At 40.6% G+C, this 21,927-nt stretch overlaps 1 protein-coding gene across 6 annotated transcripts in view; it reads right to left on the reverse strand.

Annotated features, from left to right (window-relative positions):
- tnikb (TRAF2 and NCK interacting kinase b) overlaps window positions 1-21,927 on the reverse strand; it is a 98,830-nt gene that overhangs the window by 59,402 nt on the left and 17,501 nt on the right. For all 6 annotated transcript variants that reach the window (XM_041813846.1, XM_041813850.1, XM_041813849.1 and 3 more), the window contains exons 3-8: window positions 7,310-7,366; window positions 6,957-7,082; window positions 4,942-5,052; window positions 4,250-4,340; window positions 3,940-4,070; window positions 356-410 (exon numbers count right to left, since the gene is read on the reverse strand). In XM_041813846.1, the coding sequence (XP_041669780.1) occupies window positions 356-410; window positions 3,940-4,070; window positions 4,250-4,340; window positions 4,942-5,052; window positions 6,957-7,082; window positions 7,310-7,366 (571 nt within the window). The remainder of the gene's footprint in view (window positions 1-355; window positions 411-3,939; window positions 4,071-4,249; window positions 4,341-4,941; window positions 5,053-6,956; window positions 7,083-7,309; window positions 7,367-21,927) is intronic.

Here is a 21,927-nt window from a genome sequence, read left to right on the forward strand (position 1 = left end):
GACAAAGAAAACATAAGAGGGGACAGGAGTTAAGGTAGGAACGAGGAAAGGAGAGCATGGAGAGCATGGAGAGCATGGAAGCATGAAAAAGTAATCAGATTTACGCCACCAATAAATCCAGATGAGAAAGAGAAGAGGAAGCAAAACAAGTGAAAAGGAAAGGAAAATGGGAAGAGGGAAGGAAACAAGACGAGAAAGGTAACATAAGAACAGAAAAAGGAGGAAGAATGAAAGAGAAAAGGAAACAGGAAGAACGAATGGAAGAAAAGAGACAGATTTAGACTTTTAACTACGAGACAAACTGTTCTCTGCATCTGCTCCTCAAAATTTCATGAGTCTGAGGTTTCACACTTACGTGGCGCTCCCTCTGCCATCTCGATGGCTGTGATACCGAGCGACCACAGATCACTCTGCACAGAAAAGGAGAGAAAAAATAAAACTTCACAGACTTCACACATCAAGTTTTCAGTCTAATGATCGCTGTTCCTGTTGAGTGATAAAAACACTAACTCTACTAATCTGCTGCTGCTGCTGCTGAAGGAAAGGGAAAATAAGTCGACTACATGGTAAGACATCATCCTCCAGGCTAGTCAGCACCAGACCCATCAATCCTTTATGTATGGATGTTGGTGCGCCTTGTTTTGGAAAGTGTATAAGCATGTCATCTGCTCTGGTCCGAATCATGGACCAGTTTCTGTCAGTGTTATATAATTACTTCTATGTTTGGTTTGTGCTCTCATGGGGACTTTACAAGCCAACCAAAATGTGTGATGTACGAGGAAAACACTCGCTAATTGGAGAGAAATTTCTTGCAGAAAAAACGTCAGGGTAAGGACTCATCTATATCCTTGGTGGAAGTCATGTAGGTGGTCAAAAAGCTCCCCGGTGACAAGGCATCAGGTGTAAATGAGATTTGCCCTGAGATGCTGAAGGCCTTGGTGGTGATCTGTCATGACTGACAGACACGGAGGTACCTGTGACAGTGACAGTACCTGTGGAAAGGCAGAACGGGGAGGGGGTTCCCATTTCTAAAAAGGGGGGACCAGTGAGTGCTCAAATTTTTGGGGTAGCGTCCCTGGCAAAGTTTACTCTAGGATGCTGGAGCTGCCAAAGATTGTTGAAGCTTGGTTACAGGGGGAACAACATTGGTTCAGTCCTAGACTTCTTAAGGGAGCATGGAAGTTTGCTAATCCAGTCTACATGTGTTTACTGAACTTGGAGAAGACTTAAGATTTTGTAACTTGGGGAGTCATGTTGGGGGTACTACAGGAATATAGGGCCTGCTGGCCACTGCAGTGAGCATTTTCATCTCTACTTTTTGCAGATGATGTGGTTCTGTTGGCTTCTTCAGCTGAGGACCTACAGCAGGTATTGGAACGGCTTGTAGCCGAGTGCAGGGATGAGGGTCAGCACCTCCAAGTCCGAGAACATGGTTCTCTGCTGGAAAACAGTGGATTGCTGAGTCTTTGCCTCAAGTGAAGGAGTTTAAGTATCTTGGGGTCTTGTTCACAAGTGAACTGCAGTACTGCAGACTTTATATTGGACCACTGAGGTGAGGCAGGAGCTGAGCCGATAGGCAAAGCAATTGATTTACCGATCAACTACCTTTCAACCCTCACCTCACCTATGGTCATGAGCTCTGGGTAGTGACTGAAAGAATTAGATTGTTGATGCAAGCGGCCAAATTGAGTTTTCTCTGGAGAGTGTCTGGGTTCAGCCTTAGAGATAGGTGAGGAACTCAGACATGAAGCTGATCAGGATGCCTCCTCAGCATCTCCCTTTGGAGGTCTTACGGGCAGGTCCAGCCAGGAAGAGACCTCAAGAAGGCCCAGAATGCACTGGAAGGATAATTTATCCTGTCTGGTCTGGGAATGCCTTGGGATCCTAAAGGAGCTGGAAAGTATCTCTGGGTAAAGGGTGCTGACTTTCTCAACCTGCTGCCAGTAAGACCTGGATGGAAAAAAGTCCAGAGGCAAACAAAGACTGGTTGACTCCAGCCTTGGCTGTGGCTGCTTGAAAGATAATTTACAATTTCATAATGGACAGACAACTATGTGGATCCTGCAGGTTATGTTGGTTTAAGGTGGTTTGTGTTCTTACTACAAACAGACCACACCATAGTCTGAAGAAAAGATGCCAATAGCCACCTTTCAAGTGGTCTTGCCATGGTTGTTTGTCCTGCATCAGGGTTTGACTGGCAGCTTTAACACCAGCACAAACTGCACTACCTTGAAAGACAGACTAGAGTCTGTTTCCATCAAACCAAGTGTGAAAAACCACTGTGCTCAATTGTGTCTCTTTTCTGAGGGTTTCTTTTACTTTGGTGTCATTTAGTCTGACTATAAACTTCCCTCCAACTGACACAAACTTATAATTTCAGGACTGGTCACTTTTTATCATTTTAATCTGTTGATTTGTCTTTATGTGTATTTTAGCCGTCATACTGCAGTGTTAAGTTGATGTTAATAATACTGGATGATCTGAGGGTCTCTTTAAGCCTCAGAGGGTGGGAGTTAATGGTGTCATAGCGGAGCAGTGTTCATCCTCCACAGGCTCACCGCAGGGAGCCGTCCTGTCCCCATTACTGCACATCCTTCATAGGGAGACGTCCGCTCCAGCTTCACTGCACAGTCTGAGGAGGTTTCACACATGAGCCTGTGTTTGTGTAGTTCAGAGAGGATGATCATGGATTAAAGGATCTCAAAATATAAACAGAAGGGATGGTTGAACCCTTTCAGGGACTTTTTAAGGTCGGCTTTGGTTGGTTATTCTCTGAAAAAGCGTTTTGATCCTGACTGATGAGAAATTACACTTTAGAAGCTAAAAAAGGGAAATATGCTTGTATTCAGTATTTTAAACATCTCTCTGATATTTTTCTGCCTAGTGCAGAACTGCAAGTTTAGATCTGCTTGTTCTCATGTGAACCAACCCTGTCAGATTGAAGACAGGGCGATAGGAGCCCATACATTATAAAAGATACTGTCAGATTTAACAGTTTAATTTTATTGTGTGTGACCAGATCACCAACTCTGCACACTAAACACCAGCAGATTCATTCATCAACTACCAGAATCTACACTCTCAAAACTTAAAATATCACTGAGTCAAACAAGACTTCACGGTAGTGGTTCTCATCTGGTCTAGCCTTAGGACCCTCCACTAACTCCTTAATGAGAAATCTAGACCAAATATCTGATATTTTTTCAATCAACCAGATTTAATTAATGAAAAACAGTGCTGTTTAGACCTTAGATGGAACAGAACCATCCATCTATGACTCCAACCACTGATCCATCCATCCATCCACCAATCCATGAATCCATCCATCCATCCATCCATCCACCAACTCACCCACCGACCCACCCATTCATCCATCCATCCATCCATCACTCTGAACAGACTTCACACCACAGGAAAATCTGTCATCATAATCTTAAGAACCATCAGATAATCAGGCCTTTGGTGACTTTGATCAGATGAGGGAAATTGGGTCAAAAATCAGCACAATTAACTTACACTGTTTGTCCAGCTTAAGGCAAGACATGACATGAAGAGAACAGCATAAAACCAGCAGATGAAGCAACAGAGTTATCTATACAGCACTACAATGAGAATATCTGCCTTCATATCAATATTACGTGTTGTTAAACAAAATCGAAGTATCAACAAAAGATTCAAAAAGAACATACTGGTGAACAGAAAACAATGAGGCAGTTTCATGACTTGCACCAAGATTGCACCACAGTACTTGGAGTCTGTGGCCATGTTCCATTTAGGACTGAAGTTGCTTACAAGCAGTTGAGATTATATAAGAATAAAGTGCATAATATTCCATCTATAGGAAGTTCAAACAGGTCAAAACAGTACTGTATGTTCTCAAAAAGCCAGCCATGCAGCACTAAATTCACAAACAGACACATAAAAACACATTCAGTGTACCTTGAAATCATATGTGGCGTCAGGGTTCTCATCACAGGCAATGACCTCCGGGGCCATCCAGTACGGCGTCCCAATAAACGTGTTCCTGCGTCCGACTGTACGGTCCAGCTGAGCGCTCACACCAAAGTCCACTGAAGAGACACAATCATAAAAAAACGCACAAACAGAGACACAAAATCCAAGGTAAGTCTGACTTTATGAAATGATGTCATTTATTAGAGTTATATACTATTTTAGCTGCATAAGGTTGGATAGTATCAGAGTTTAAGATGACAGAATGAGCGTGTGCATGGGTGGGTGCGTGTCTCACCCAGTTTAACCTCGGCATTCTCCGTCAGCAGCACGTTCTGGCCTTTGATATCTCTGTGGATGACTTTGTGCTGGTGGAGATGGGTCAGACCCTGGAGACGGATGGACAGGGAATACTTATTATAGCTCTCACTATGATAGCAGTGTGGTGGACACAGTAGTAGATATGCTGATATACACTGCAGGCTGTCCATCATAAATTTATGATTAGATTTGATTTACATTTTCAGGCTTACACACGAGTCTTAATAACCAAGAATCAAAGGTCCAAAAATTTTTGGTTTTAAACCTTCTTTGACTCAGTTATTTTTCATAAGGTTTAGCTCATAGATTGTATGTTGCAAACCTGTACAAAAGTGACGCCAGAATACCTCACTGCAGGTACGGTAATATTTTGCTGTTGATTATAATTGAGAGCTAAAATATTTGCAGGAAAATATTTGTTGAAATATTGATAATATTGCTTTCAATATGAATTCTTTCCCCAATGACCCTGCATGTCCTAGTAAGAGATTTGTATTAAAACTGCCATTAATAACATGTATTTAGAGAAATCTGGGTCAGTGCAGCAGGAAAGAAAATGTCCCTTCATGTTTAAACTTGAAACAAAATGCTTATTTCTTAAAAGATTTTGAAATGTTTTTACACTAACACATGTCCTGTAATGTTGATCATTTTGATTCCTTATCTCACCCTGAGGATCTCTCTGCAGACGTAGGCGATCCACTCCTCCTTCAGAGAATTGCCTTTGGTGTTTTTGATCAGATCGGTCACAGAGCCGGCTCCACAGAACTCCATCACCAGCTGCACATAAGACAATCAAGAGCACTATTACCATACAGGTTAAGCATGCATTCAAGTTAAAACTGTGTGCATTTACAATAGTGCTGCATGATTTGGTAATAATGTGCAATTGCAATATATACTGGACAATTTTGTGATTTGCGATTATGATATAAAACATAAATGGTATCATGACTCTGCTTGCTTGGTTATGAAGGAAAATGCAGAGAATAAAAAGATAGTTATGAAGAGTGTATTTCTCGACTCAAAATTATCAAATATTCAGCTTAAAAAATACAAAACCTGTTTTTACAGTACTGCTTTCAAAATAACTTCATATTTTCCCAAAAAATTTCACTAACCTAACACGCCAGATCAACTGTTTCAAATATCCATTACATGAAAATATTTCATATTCATCTGGGAAAGCTCTCTTAGCATGAGTTTGGGAAGGGCAGGATCTTTCAAAATATGTTTGGAAGGTGATTGGGGGAACTTTCTGTCTGTCACACTCATGACGGGCCAATCAGAGCAACAAGACAGAATGACATTCTGCGTGTGCGCTTCTCTTGAGCTGACAAGCTGCTTTAGATTGTTAATGACAGAGCTTCTCCCTGAATAAAACTGATACCAAGACGGCTCAGGAGACATCCAAAAGAATCTCCTCTGCCAAGACAAGCTTTCGGTGTGGCTTTCTGCTCTTGTTTTAGAAAGAAATGTTGTCCAGTTCTGATTAAACTGATGCTTTCCTACAGCTACATACGAGCTAACAGCCACCACAGCAGCAGCAGCCATTGGAAACACCAGCAAACCCATAATGATCGCGTCATGTTGAAGCAGGCCGGGAGAAGAGTGATAACATCTTTTCTGTCATGAAAAGCTTTCAGTGTTGCTCTCAGCCCTTGTTTTAATAAATGTTGTCCAGTTCTGACAAAGCTGCCGTTGTTGCTAAGTCCAAGCTAGCAGCCATTGCATCCAACCACTCAGAAAACAACTAACCCTTCCCCCTGTAAAAAACATAAATTTATGCCAAAGCAGGTTGGCAGAAGAGCAAAATTATCTTTAACATAATGAAAAGCTTTTGGTGTTGTTTTATCTTTTATTTCAAACAGAAACGTGGTCCAGTTCTAGATCCATCCATCTGCTAAAATCAATCTGCTTTGCAAGGTTATGATTGCACAGCCTGGTATTGTGATGCTATTAGATGAACTGTGCAGCACTCATTTACACTATAAACGGCATTGCTCTGCAGATAATGTAAATTGCAAAGTAAAATGTAACTTGCGTCAAAAAAATACATGCTACATGCACAGACTGAAAAGTATACGGGAGAGTGGGGTGAGTTGTGCCAGTTTTTACTCAAAGTGACTTTAAAGTGAAGCCATGAAAGTAATGCCTCCAACTTAAGTATGTACATATATTCCAGGGTGTGGTGCATCCATGAGAACAATGACTTTGGATCTGAAATAAACTGTTTAAGAAATATAGCTTTTGGGGGGAAAAAAAGTGGTCTCATGGCACAACTTGCCCCCAGTGTGGGTTAAGTTGTGACTTTGGGGAGAATATGTTGGGGTAAATTATGCCAGTGATTATTGAGGTTTATTGAAGTAAAACAGAACATTTGAGTCTCATAAACTGAAATGCCCTGGGTTGTGGCACATTGGGCCCTGTGATGAATCCTCAGCACCTTTCATGCCTAAAACTTATGCACATGACTGCATTTATTTATTAATTGATTTAAAGCTTTTTTTTTGCAAAGTTAGAGAAGAAGGATGCTGCATGTAAATGATTCCAAGAATTAATATCATATAAATGTAAACAAATAAAGTCTTCCAAGTATTATATGATAAATAAGTGATCATGCATATGTGGAAAAATATGTGTTTGGAGTGTTTTGTTGCTCTTAAAGTTGCAGATATACGTACCCAGAGCTGGTCATCCATTCCTGGAGGGTTCTTCTTGATGAACGCTCCATAGTAAGTAGCGATGTTCCTGTGGTGGCTGTACTTTTTCAACATGTTGATTTCTGCTTTAATCTCCTCCTCCTCATCCTAAAAGAAACACACAAAATCAAACACACACAGGCATCACAATTAATACCAGAGTCTATGGATTATTAAGAAACGTGATCCCAAAGGAAATCAGATAAAGAAGAAAAGGCTTAGGCAGAGCTTTACAAGGACAAACTGAATTTATCAGGGCTGTAAACGCTCTGTCCTGATGTGTGATTATCCATGTATCAATACAGTAATACAGTATGTTTGTGTGTGTCACTTACTCCAGTGACGTCCATGACCTTGATAGCAGCAAGCTGGCCGGTTTTGACATGGCGACCCTGGAAGACAGATAGGAAAGATTGCAGGATTTGTTTAGTCAATACCTGCATTATTTAATGCATATATAAAATGCAAACACTTGTACATCTTTCAAGGCTTTTTGACCTTTTACACCAACACAGGAACACAACAAAACTCTTGCAAACAGGTGGTGAAGCAGTCACCCATATACAGAGTCTACAGTCCACAAAGCACTGGTCGCAAAGCAAATCCTCCCCCACTCTCTCTCCCCAAGTCTCCTGTCTCTCTTCAGCTATTCTATGCAATAAAGGCAAAAACACCAAAAGCAATCCTTTTAAAGACAAAAAAATATTTTTACAACTTAACAATTAAACATCTAATTGCCAGGAAGTTGTCATCATAATTCTTTACTATCAGTGGAGCCAGGTGGCAAATAAAACTCTTGTGCCTGTCAGGAAAAGCAAAAAAACATCTTTCCCACCAGAAAAAAATTTCAGTGTGGTTCTTTGCTCCTCTTTGAATACAGAAATGCTGCCCAGTTCTAATAAAACTGCAGCTATAGGTTGCTGATGTCACGTCACAGCAAAGAACTCCAGATGGGGGGCAGGAAGCTATTTCTGCATAGAGAAGTGCTGACAAAATGCAAGAGTTTAGCACTGTTTATAGCTCTGTTAACTATTCAAATTGAAAAAAAAGTTGAGCTACTTTTGAGTCCTGAAAGTAGTGACACATTCAGGCAAAAAGTTTAAAAGTTTGGCGACAGAAATGAATAAAAAACTTCTAATGTCTGGAGAAGTGGAGTCAGACGATGCTTAAATATGGTCCGTTTCGAAGCAGGTTGTTCAGTTGGGTTCAGTTCAGTTTGTCACAGCTTGTCAAAGGAAACCTTGATCTAGCTTGTGTTTTCACAACCAATGTCCATCCAGCCTCACTCACTGTAATGGGAAATCCATCTCCTTTTAGAGATGCGGATCATTTGCATCAGCTCAGCTACGAGAGCCGGTCTTTAGGCTCCCTTATTTGTACCAGTTTGGCTTTTTAGATGTGGATTAAATAACAACAATGGGAGAAAGGAAACTGGCTCTGAAATGGGGGCCAGCTACAGTCATTCATGAAAGCAGCTGGATAGTTCAGCGGTTTACATCGCCGCATGAGATGGGGGGTTAAAATCTTGGAAGAAGCATAATCTATCCAATCAGTGTGGGCCCTCGGGCAAAGTCTTGAACATCATTAACACAAGACTATCTCTTAGACATACGTCACTTTGGACAAAAACGTCCTCTAAATGACAATGTATCTTGTATCTTATAAAAAGCCAGCTCCTGAATCCAGCTGGTTGCTTAATGATAGATCCAGGGTCCCATTAAATGTGTGTTCATGAAAAAACAAGGGAGAAAAGCTGTTAAAAGTGGCAGAGCTAGCCGGTTAGTTTCATTACAAGACACCTTTGGTTTGATGTGTACTAGAAGGTCTGCAGGATTAAGTCAATAGTGATATCAATTGCCTCATCTGCAGACAAAGTGGGTAACCTGATGAAAAAACAGTCACTCTGTTATAAAGTGAAGGGATCATAATGAATGTAAATAGAAATTTCCTGATGCCAATTGCAGCATGCATGTTCACCTATCAATCAATTCTACATAAATCCACCTATCAGCCATTATTAAACATGATGCATGATTAACTAATTAGATATTCTTGACAAAAAGCTGCCGTTTTCTAACCTCGCCCATTTCCGTGTTTCTCACTGGCAAATCCATCTTGCAAAGCTCCCATCTGAACTGTTTGGGCCCGGTTAGAGAGTGACAGGACCAATTAGCGTCAAGGGGCAGTACTTTCAGGAGCGGCAGAGTCAAGACGTAAGCTGCTAAAGCGTAAGTTTTATCAGAACTTGACGACATTTCTTCATTAAAAGAAGAACCAAGAACAGCACTGAGCATTTCTCTTTCCAAAAACGACAAAAGTTGTGTACTGACATGTCTATAGTCACTATGTTTCGCATTGATGTGACGGACAAAACATTCATCCAATCACCCTCCAAGTTTTTTTCAAAGGCTCTGCCCTTCCCCAAACGCTGTCAATGTAAGGTTTACCAGATGGATGTGAAACACATCCATCTGGCGGGTCAGGTTAGCTGTTTTCTTTATGTCCACATCAGGGTCTTTGAAAGTTCAATATCCATTCATAAGAAAAAGCACCAAAGATCTGTTTCCTGCTCAGATTTTCTGCCAATCAAAACACATCATGTCAGCATCAAACCAAGTGATGGGGAAGTGGAACACAACAGTCCCAGAAAGATGAGGTTAAAATCTCTCAATATCCCCCTTGTGGCTGGCTGTGGTTTGGGTGATCTCAGAGCTAAAGGCTAAATTTGCATACAATTAAAGAAATATATATATAGACATATATAAATGTACAAATTTTCCTCCATTCCCATTGATTCCTTATTGCTGTTTTTGTCCCCCATCTGATGTTTCAGCATCATCAGCATCCAGTGACTGCAAACAACCTATAGCTGCAAATCCATCCATCAGTCACCATTGTTTACAGGTTTGCACCTGCTTCAGCTCAACCACACTCATAGCTACCACCTCTTCTTCCTTTTATTGAAGTTGACTGGTCCAGTCTTTTTCTGACAAGAGAATCAGCTTGAATCTTTGCAAGATGGAAAGTAGGAAAAGTAGTGCATGTGTGTCGTGCTCTTTTGTTGCCTGCAGTGCAGAAACACACTGAAAACAGACGGACAGGAACTTTAAATATCAGGCTGTCACAGTATCGATATAAATGTCTCAGGGTGCAAAGACAGTGGAGCCGTGTTACAGCACACTTTCAGAACATGCACTGCGAGAAACCTACAGAGGACAAAGTCTGTGCGAAGTTTGAAGAAAATCCCCTAAGCGTTCTTAAAATATCAACCTCACAAGGAAGGCTCAGACAGACGAAGGGACAACCTGAAAACACGACGCCTCTGGCCCTGCTGCTTGGTATAACCAATGTGCACATGGTAAAGAAAAGAGGTAACACCTCACCCTTGTTTTAGCCAGGAAAGCCCAGCTAACCACCATTATTAGTACTATTAATGCATGGCACAATGATAAAACAACACTACTATCAAATCCTTTTCTAATTCCAGCCATAAAATCCTCTTCCTGCCCTTTATTTGTGTTTTTAGGCATCAGGGTTTACATAACAAGCAAAGATTGATTTTGATTTTCTTCTTTCCCATCAGTCAGAGTAATCAATGTCAGATTAACCTTGTGACCCCCTGGAGGGTCTCGACCCATAGATTGGGAAACATGGCACTAGAGGATAAAAGAGCACTCAGTCTGACTTCTCCCGCTCTAAACTACAGACACAACCACAGCTGTTTGAGCCAGAAAAGTGGAAATTCATCCACCTCAGCGCCACCAGCCCACCACCTCATTACACACACATATACACACACCATCTCTCCGCGGTTACCTAGCAACAGGGCTGGCAGGTTGTTTAGCAAGGGGAACGAATGGGGGGTTGGAAGAGGCAAAGTGATGACAGTCTGTGTGTGCAGGGAGGCCATGATATTTCACACTCTGGGTCAGTCGCACATGTGAGTGGCTCACACTCACATACGCATAACACACACTCTAAAACACACACTCTGAAACACACACAGATCTGGGTTTCTCAGTGTTGCATCAGACACTGAATGTATCTGGGAGTCCGAAACCTCCTCAGATTGAAGAAAGTATTTTTTTCAGTCTAACATCTTTCTGGTCGTCTCTCATCTTTTCCTTTTCACTGTCACCATAGAAAGGAGTAACCTTGCAAAGCAGATGGATACGCCCGTTTCCGTGTTTCTCACTGGCAAATCCATCTTGCAAAGCTCCCATCTGAAGAGGCTGGGCCCGGTTAGCAAGTGACAGGACCAATCAGCGTCAAGGTTAGCTTTTTATAGCTATAGGTAGGGGGGCCCTTCTGAAAAAATGTTGGGAACCACTGACGTAGAATCCGAAGATGAGTTAAGGGCTTGAGATTGATTATAAATCTTAGTGGCCCATGGTAAAGGCGTCCAAAGATTTGAGGAATTGAGAAGAAGCATGCAGATTGAAACAACCTCACAGTTGATGAAAAACAAGACTAATTCCTGAAATAAAAACCCAGGAATATGATACAACAGGTTACAATAAGATATGGTATGATGCAAAATGCAATACGATGCGATTCAATGATATGATGCAAGAGGTAAGAGAGGTGAACCTGATGGTCACTCTGACTGAGCTCCAGAGATCCTGTGAGGAGATGGGACAAAGATCCAGGAGGACAGCTGTGAGGTTTTTACATCATTTCAAATCAATTTCATTTACCACAGGTGGACTCCAATCAAACATCTCTGAAAAGATCAGATAAATGGAGGAATCTGAGCTACATTTACAATGTTGTTGCAAAGGGTCTAAATACTCATGTCAATGTGATATTTCAGTTTTTCATTTTTAATAAATTTGCAAAAAATTCCAAAATTCTGTTAACACACTCTAGTAATGGGGTACTGAGCTTACATTAATTAGAGAAAATGTGATTTTTTTGGACTCTAGCATCCGGCTGCAGCATAACAAAATTGAAAAAAAGTGAAGGGGTTCAGAAAAATGTCTGAATCAATGTCTGGATGTTGTATCAACAACATCCAGAAGCCCCGTCCACCTCTCAAAGATCAAAAGCCAGCATCTGTGATGGCATGGGGGTGTTTTAGTACATTGGTTCCCAACCTGGGGTCAGGGACCCCCTGGTGGGTGCGCCAAAGATCTTTAGGGAGGCGCAAGGCTTCGTCTGCTCTGAGACTACCAGAAATAGATTTGCAAATATTGACTAACACCATGAAAAAAACAGTTATTAAGTAGTTTATACAAAGGTCTTTTGATAAGAAAAGCATGCATAGGCCATTTTTAAGGTTTTATCCGTGAAACAAAATCTATGATGATTTTTGGTGGCAGTGTGTCACTTTTTCCTCTCTCTTGGGTCCTGGGGGGGGTCCATTTTTCTTAGGTAATTGTAGGGGGGGCTGCAAGGAAAAATGGTTGGGAAACACTGTATTAGTGCACATGGCATGGGTCACTTGCACATCTGTAAGATGAGATGACATCTTTTTAGAGACGTTCCTGCTTATTTCAGTCAGACAATGGCAGATTCTGCAAGTGTTGAAACAGCATGGCTTCACAATAAAAGAGGGCAGGGCCTAGACCAGCCTGCATGCAGACCTGTCTCTTAATGAAAATGTAAAGAGCAATAAGAAGCACAAAATATGATCACAGAAACCCTGCAATGTTGAGCAAGTTAGGATGAAGGCATTATGCAAGAATGGAAAAGGATATGCAGTTCAATGCATCTGTTTTTTTTTAATTAAAGATGCAAAACAGAGTGAAGTTGTTAAGTTGTGGAGGAAACAACAGTGAAGTTGCAGCCTTTCTTAGAGGATTAAAACAAGCCTCATGTGGCCGATGCTTACTGTTTCCACAGCTAACAGAGAAATCAGATAACTGCTTCCACATCAGCCATGTTTGGACTTTTTGGGGATTTATTCAGTGAAGTTATTCTCCTTTTGACTCAGTAAACCCACTCTTGGACCTCGGGTTAAGTTGTGTGAAGTGCTGCTGTGACCGCGGGACAAATGGCAGCGATCCTCCACGATGAGGCAATAAAAGGCGAGGCTGATAACAGAGCAGAGATGAGAGGAAGAGATACCGCCGCAGACTGCCTCTTTGTTTTCATATCGCTCTTCCTCCGACGCCGACGGCCGGCCAAACAATCTCCCAGAGGTGACACACAGACCCTGGGGTGTGTGTGAGATTATGACACCAGGAAGCTGTATTAGAGCACCAAACACAAACACGAATATAAGAAGGGAGGGGGAGATAAAGATGGAGGGAGGGGGTGATGATGAGGAGGAAAAGGGCAGAGTGTCTTTTAAAAGCCCCCAGAGGCATAAAAACACACCTCAGGCCCTGCGTTCAGACAAGCCTCACATTCTTAACTTAAACACAAGCCCTGACACATAAAGACTGTCAGAGAGAGCGAGGAGATACCTGCAGAGACTTTACCTCATGATCATTGAAGCATGAGGATTTAGGAATTCTGGGTAAAAGACTGTGTTGTTAAGGGAGTTTATTCTGGAGTATTCTTGGCAGACAGGACCACAAAACTTTGGGTCAGAATTCTTAGAGTTTCTCCAAGTTATTTAAACACTTTAGGTGCAAAACTTTGAGCTTATCACAGACTGAATCATGCTCTAACCTGCCCTGTGAATCACATTTTCCTAACAGTTAGCAGTCATGGATGAAATCACAGCATATCCAGGATTTATTTTTGCTACCTTACACTTTATTCTGTCAACAATAATCTAAACAACATAAACCTAACACATTAAAATTACATGTCAGGGAACCCCTTCATACTGTTCCTCAGACCTTTTTACTGCCTTTCTGAATGAAATTTCATACAGTTTTTTAACAGCCATATTAGCAGAAGAATACAATAAAAATGTGTATGTAATAAAAACTCTAAAAAAATGTTTGCCAGAATAAAATCATTATATTTACTTGTTTAAGAAGGTTAAACTTTACATGCATTATTTTTTCAAATCACTGGCTGCACAACTTGATGCCAAAAATGATTGAATTTAGTCAAACATGATGTGATGGACATCGCCTGAGGTTAAAATCCCAGGACGGGTGCGACAGGATCTACAGAAACTGAAGCATCATGACATCTCTCATCAAGGTATAAAAATATCTCGCAATATCAATGCACAGGCAAGGCAGCAATAGTTGTTATGACTGAATCGTGTTTATACAAATCATTCACATGGATTTATATCTGTTTTGAGCGTATGGAAGCCAAGCAGTAATACTGAGTGCTTTATGTGGACACACTTGAAGGAAAACAGTTTAACTTCGGATAGCATACAGAGGTGGTCTGGGATGCCTTTATCTGGATTGGATTGGTTGTGTAGACCAGCGGTTCTCAAGCCTCAAGGCCCACCCCCACCTTTATGACGAAAAGCCAGGGCGTAAATTTATAAACAAATTTCAACCACTTAAATTTAGAGAACGAAGAATGATGCAGTTTGGACCTGAGACAGAGGCCACACAACTCTCCTTAGAACCTTTTCATGTTATTTTCATCATATTTATGTCATGTTTCACTAAACTGCTAGCAAAAAATTAAACTCTAAACATCTACTTCATTTGTCCTAAATGGTGGATTTTTTTACAGGCACCTGCATGGCACTCTTTTCTTGGCCTGATCCAGCTCAATGCGCACTGGGTGCCAAGGACCCAGAGGGCTGGACCAGTCGGGGGTGACTGCGTGTGCCGTGGAGAGATCAGGCATGGGCCTGGAGGACGGCCATCAGGAGGCCAGAGTAGTACAGGACCAAGGTTGACCCGACGTGACCTGAACCAGTGCAAAGCCACTAAAGTCCCTGCAAAGTGAAATCCAAAGTGTGTCTAAACCGCCAAAGATCTCGGGGGGTGGGGGGGGTGGGACCCTGTCTGCTCTGACCTTGTCAAAATTAGATGTACAAATATATTTTGTAAGAATCATGATTAGAAATATGATGTTTAAAGGTCAACCTAAAATATTTTTAAAAATGAAGAGAATCTGTCATTTTTAAGCAAAAAAATTTAACGTTTTTTTGGGGGAAAGTAAGATTTTAAAGTTGTTTATTTTCCAGAAAAAAAACTCTGGATTTCAAAGTTTAAAAAGTAGGAAATTTACGAGACAATATTGCAATTTCTCAGTTAAGTATGTCTTTAATTTTGACAATAGAAACTCAAAAATGTCAAATTTTAAAATCCTTCACTACAATGTAAAACAGTGTTTGGCCAAAAATTTACAAGAAATCAAATTGAAAATATTGGTTGAATTTTTGACTTTATAATCACAAAAACACTTAATTTTGGTTCACTTACATTTACAACTTTTAAAGTGACAAAATGTCTACTTTTTTCTTGTAAATTAGCAACTTTTTAAACTTGAGAATTTAGAGGTTTGATAAAAAAAAAAAAAAGACAAAATTCTCTTTATTGTTTTTTCAAGACATGCCCTGTACTAATAATGGAAAGTTTATACATTGATTTTTTTTTCAACAACAAGAGTATGTGGGCCTATTATGTTCAGATTTTGTCAATAAAAACAATCAAATTTGATTTGAATTTTTCCAAGAGGGTCCTGGAGGCCTTAGCTTTTCAAGTAGGGGGGGCCCTAGGAACATAGGTAGGGAACCCCTGCCTTACAACACCCACCACTGAAAAAGGCATCATCCTCTTTTTGGTCTCAACCCATGCATGAAAGACATCCCAGTCGGCTGACTGGGTTTTAAGGTGTTTGTTTGAACACCTTAAAACCCAGACTAGACCCAGAGGTCTAGATTGTCTCAGCACAGTAATAAAGATTGGTCTCTCTGTTCCTAAACAGCTCATCATTTGGTACATTTAGGCTTTGTAAACGTGGATTAAATAATAACAAAAAACGGGAGCTAGCTCATATCATTCATATAAAAGAGCCGGTTCTTGGAACCAGCTTGTTGCTTATATCTTTTTGCTTTATATCCTTAAAAACATGGAAAAAAGAGGAAGCTGACTCCCATCATTCAAAGAAAACGAGCCAGCTCTAAGAGCCAGCTCATCTATGAAGAACACATCTCAACTCCCTCATAGCTGATCCAGTAACCAGTAACCCACAAGGTTTATTTGCTAAATAGTACATCACTGTGTCCTTCAAAAGCATATTTATGACAACATGAGGAAGAAAAGTTGTTAAAGAGGCCCCTTTTCATTCTTATCAGAAGCAGCTTCATAGCACACAGCATGCAGGGAGACAAGAGGTGGGCATGTGAGTTCTGAAATCTGGTTGTCACTGAAGATGTATCGTTAATGCACTGTGTGGATGCATGTATTAAAATGCTGTCACTTGGCATCTGAATAGCCAAAACACATTGCAAATGCTAAATCAGAGTCTTATATTGAACTGGAAACTACCAAAGAAATGTTGCACATTGGATCAATACCTCCTGCTGTAAAATCTCGTCTCATCCTTGTGAAATCAACATCATGTCTTATCTCAGCTCTTGATCTGAGTGTTTTTATTCCTTCCTTTTGCAGCGGGAAATAAGAATTGTGCACATTTGGCCTTGCTTTTTTATCTCCTAAATGATAAATACTGAAGAGGAAATGGGATTCTAAAAATATCAGTCAAACAGTGAGCATATAATTTCAGTAACAGAAAAACATGTTTTTATGATTATATGTATGAAGTCCTAAATCCAGACTTTTGCGAGAAGCAAGAACCCGTTTTACTCTGAAGACTGAGTGACATTTTCACAGAAAGTTACAGTAATGAAAAAGGAGACAGTGGGTTTGCAAACAAAAGACCATGACATCAAAAAGGAGAAAGTCTGAAACGCACTGACTCATGTGAGTATTTATGGAGCTCTGACTCTACATTTTGAGCTAAATCAAACATGTCCGTGCGTCATGTTTGCAGCTCTTTCAGAATAAAAGTCTTCTCTCTGCAGTGAGAACAACAGGACATAAAAAGGGAGGAGTTTGGAGGCCTTTAAAACCCAATCTGTGCCTCATAAAGATGGTGACATGAAGCCTGAAGCACAATTATGACAAATACAGACTGTCAATGTGTCAGACTTTCATTACACGTGTGAACTTTAGAGGTTATTGTGTGAGAATTCTCCCTGCACAACAACAGACATAACTCCTTATGAGTCTTTGTTTGATCAGATTTTATTAAGAGCCTCATAAAGTCCAAAAGGATTTTAAATGTTATAAATTTATCTGTAAACTATTATATTTTAATCCCTGTTGCCACTTTAGCATCCTCATTAAGCCCTGTGAGTAAATTAAAATGTAACTGTGATGAACAGTGACATGAATACAGTGAGGCGTAACGACAGAGATGTTCACAGACTAAACTCTCAGGCTGCAGAAGCTTCGATCAATAGAACTCATTGATTAACCCCACTTTGTAAACGCTGATTAATCAAATCCTGGAAAAACTCAGAGCCAGTTCAGGCTACCTCATCTGTCCTAGCTTTTGCACACCTTGAATACACACCAGGAAAGACTGGAATGACTGTGATGAAAAAGAAAGCATGCAAAAAGCTGCTTTGAAAGATATTTAATTCTTCTGACAGCTCAATTCAAACTCCAAAGAACAAAGATTCAAACTCCAGACAAAGTTAAGTTGCATGAAGTGAATCATCATTATTCGTCTATCAATACTCAAGTTTCTTTTCTGAGAGACTCTGCCTCTCTAAAATGCTCCTCTTGCACCCAGACATGTAACTGACCTGAAGCCAATTAACCTAATCAGTTGCATAATGCTCCTCCAACTGTTTTTCATTCTCACCACTTACTTTTTGACCCTTTTGTCACCCTGTCCATACCTTTTCTGAGATGCATTGCTGCCATCAAATTCAAAATGAGCTGATATTTTCATGAAATGGTAAAATGTCTCAGTGTCAAAATCTGATATGTTGCTCATGTTCTTTTGTGAATCAAATATGGGTTCATGTACACAGCGCCCCAACTTTTTCGGAACTGAACCTTTACTGTTCCTCTCAGTAGGCTTTGCCTGGTGGATTAAAGGCAATCCAGTTGTAAAATCCTCACCAGAATGAGAAACATTTGGATCAATTGTGATCCAGCTCAGGTGTGTGCCTTTTCAAATCATGTCCAATCAGTTTAATTTACCACAGGTGGACTCCATTCCAGGTGTAGAAACATCCCAACAAAGATCCAGAGAAACGAGGAAACTGTGCTAAATTTACAGTGTTATTGTTATCGGTCTGAATACTTGTGTAAATGTGATAGTTCGGTTTTATTTTAATAAATTTGCAAACATTTCTAAAATTATGTATTCACTTTGCCATGATGGGGTACTGAGTGTAGATTGATGAGAGTTAAACTGATTTTTTTTTCAACTGGAAACAGGCTGCAACAAGAAAACAAACAAAAGTGAAGAGGGTCTGAATACTTCTGAATTTACTGTATATTAACTTTAGTAAATGGACATTCTTCCTCTCACATAAAAATATTTGGTGACTCTCTCTTTTACAGCTCCTACAGCTACATTAAAAATGTAATAAGTAGGACCTAGCATTTCATTGCAATATCTAATTAGGTTTCCTGGGAAAAGTATTTAATCTGGTGCTAATTAAGCTTCCTGATTCATTAATGCTTATTCATTTCCAGCCTTGAGTGTCGATTTCCACTGTTATTCAAATGTTTTTCAAGGAAAGTTCTGGTTGTATCCTTGAGATAACCTGAATAAATTATGTTTCCTTTCCACATGTCTTCAGTTTTTTTATTCCCACTTCTCCTGAACTGCATTACTGTCAATGTTAAGTCATAAGCAGAGGGGATTTAGAGCTTTCTCTGCTGGAAATGGTCGGTAAGAAAACTTCAAAACAAGTAGATTATATTTGACCAGGTATGCAAGAGAAGACTTATAAGAATTTCATGTGAACTTGTCAAAAACATAGTGCGTTATCCCTGACTGTTGTTTCATTTTTCCCTTTTATTTCTTTTAAATTACAAACTCTGTTTCCATCAAAGTTTTCTCAGTAAATGTGTGGAACAAAGCAGAAGACATGAGGAGAAGGAAAGAGGAAATTTGGACTCATCCATCCATCCATCCATCCATCCAAGCTAGTCCACCCAGACATCTCTTCCAAAAACATTTTCCAGCTCTTCTTGAGGGATTCCGAAGCTTTCCCAGGCCAGATTTTATATATAATCCCTCTAGTGAGTCCTGGGTCTACCCTGGGGTCCTCTTCCAGTTGGATGCACCCTGAAGACCTCCACAGGGAGGTGACCAGAGGGATCCTGATCAGATGCCTGAACCACCTCGACTAACTTTTTTAGAAGCAAAGGAGCAGCGGCTCTACTTCGAGATCTCTCCAGATGTCCGAGCTCCACACACTATCTCAAAGGCTGAGCCCAGACACTCTCCTGAGGAATCTCTTTTTGACCACCAATGTCCTTCCTTAGATCATTACTCAAAGTTCATGACCATACAGGTTCAGAACAGGGACTGATAGGTAAAATCTAGAGTTTTGCATTGTGGCTCAGCTCCCTCTTCACCACGCCGCTACGGTGCAACAGCCTTCGTGTCAATTTCGAGGTCCATTCTACCCTCACTCATGAACAAGACCCTGAGATACTTGAACTCCTTCACTTGGGACAAAGACACCCTCTCCCCCTGGGGGGGCAATCCACCGTTTTCCCTCAGAGAACCATGGCCACAGAGTCTGATACCAAATTTGGTATCAAGGTTTGTCCAAACGCAGTATTGGTCAGTCTTGGAATAATCAGTAATACAGCATTTTAAATTAGATTATTTTAAAGGAGGTTTTATGATGAAAAAACACTTATTCAGTACTTCGGTATGCATAATTGGGTATAAAGAGCCCCCACAACAAGAACTAAGCCAACCCAGGAGGTTTATCTTCCAGTTGGTGTCATTATCTGACAATGCAGGCTCTTAATTTACCCATCATGCTTTGTGATCAACCACAGTTTGTGTGAATTTTGTTCCATCAATCATTTCACCAGAGGAGGCGTCACCTTTTTCAAACAGCAGATCAATACTGAACATCAGCACTCACAGAGAGAGTCTTTGTGTATGAGAGGAGATGTGTGTTAATAGGTTTTAAATGAAGAACACTAACAGGCTCTCTGCTGTGTGGTTACTGTCAGTGTGGGCGTTTACCGCCACAGAACAAAGAAGAAAATCAGGAAGAACTAAAGATTCTGGTCAGAAATTAAACTGTGTCATTTACTGGAGCTCATGATGGAGGAGGAAGTGGCGCTATACTGAGCCAAATAACTTATTTTAGACCAGTGGTTCTCAAATGGTGTGGCAAGGCACAAGTTAAGGTGTGCTGTGTGAATTACAACCATATGTTATTACTTCAACTATAAAAGACAAAATGAAATATAACACCTGTTAAAACGACTACTTTTGCATGGATGTAAATATTGTGTGCCTTGAGAAAAAAAAAGAAAAAACAGAAAAAGTCATTTTCCCCATTGTTCAATCATGAGTTAACAGTAATTAAACACATTTTTTGGTGAGCTGAGTTCAATCTCACCAGCCACATCCATTGAAAAAAATTCAAGACCAGATCAGAAACAAAGTCCCTGACATCTTTTAGAGGCATCTCTAAGACCCAAGTGAACCATAGTGAAAGCCATTATCCACAAATGGAGAAAACTTGGAACTGTGGTGATTCTCCCCAGGAGTGACTGGCCTACCAACATGACTCCAAGAGCGCATGAACGACTCATCCAGGAGGTCCCAAAAGAACCCAAAAAAACATCTAAAGACCTGCAGGCCTCACTTGACTCAGGTAAGGTCAGAGTTCATGGCTCAACAAAAAAGGAAGAGTCTGAGCAAAATGGCATCCATGGGGGAGTTCAAAGGCTAAATCCACTGCTGACCAAAAAGAACACAAAGGCTCGTCTCACATTTGACTGAAAAAATCCTGATTATTCCCAAGACTTTTGGGAAATTATTCTGTGGATATTCCCATTCCACTTGGACTAAACCTAACACAGCATTTCATCAAAAGAACGTCATGCCAACAGTCAGACATGTTGGCATTAGTGTGATGGTCTGAGGCTGCTTTGCTGCTTCAGGACCTGGACCATTTGCTGTAATTGATGAACCCATGAATTCTGCTCTCTACCAGAAAATCCTGAAGGAGAATGTCTGACCATTGGTCCATGATCTCAGGATCATGCTCACTTACGTTACGCAGCAAATCCAAAACACACCAAATGGAGTGCCCTAGTCAGAGTCTTGACTCAGATCTGATTGAGATACTGTGGCACGACCTTAAAGGTCACATTTTTTACTCTTTAAAGACAAGAGTAGTAAAGATATTACTGCATCCCTAATGGTCAAACATTGACCCATAACTAAACAGGCAGTGTTAGTAGAGAAACTAGGGGTACTAGGACCAACCAACCAACTACTGGGGTTTGATGAGCTGGACAAAGTTCTCTGAGCTAAACAAACCCTAATCTAATTGACATGTCACTGTTATACTTCTACTTCTGCAGCGTATACTTCAACTGGAGTTTGATGAGTCAACCAGTGATTTGTTGCAGTTGCTGGGTCAATTGCACTGCAAACAAACCGCTCAAGGACAGTGGGCTGAGACCACTTCTTCCCAGTCATCTTAGTTTGTTCTTCTGATCTGAATCAATGTGACTGCTGTGTTCACATACGTCCAACTGAAGCATGCCAATGGGGGAATGCCCGGTTTCATAACAGCCTCACCCAGTTGTAAAAACACCCAACGATTAACTCCTGTTTTTCTGTACTTGAGTGTGTTTTAGGGGTTTTTTTGCCTGATGTGTAGCTTTTGTTGTTTTTGCAGCAAAATGTAAAGACCCTCAGTCATCAAATTCAACCTGAAACCTTCAGAAATCATCAATATTTGACTCAGAGATTCAGGTGCAAGTTTTGGACTCCTTGCATCAAAACACAGGGACTGTCACAGTTATGATACAGTTAATGCAGCTTGTTTATCTGCATACTTCCC

This window comes from Cheilinus undulatus, linkage group 19 (assembly GCF_018320785.1).
Source record: "Cheilinus undulatus linkage group 19, ASM1832078v1, whole genome shotgun sequence".
Classification (NCBI taxonomy): Eukaryota; Metazoa; Chordata; class Actinopteri; order Labriformes; family Labridae; genus Cheilinus; species Cheilinus undulatus.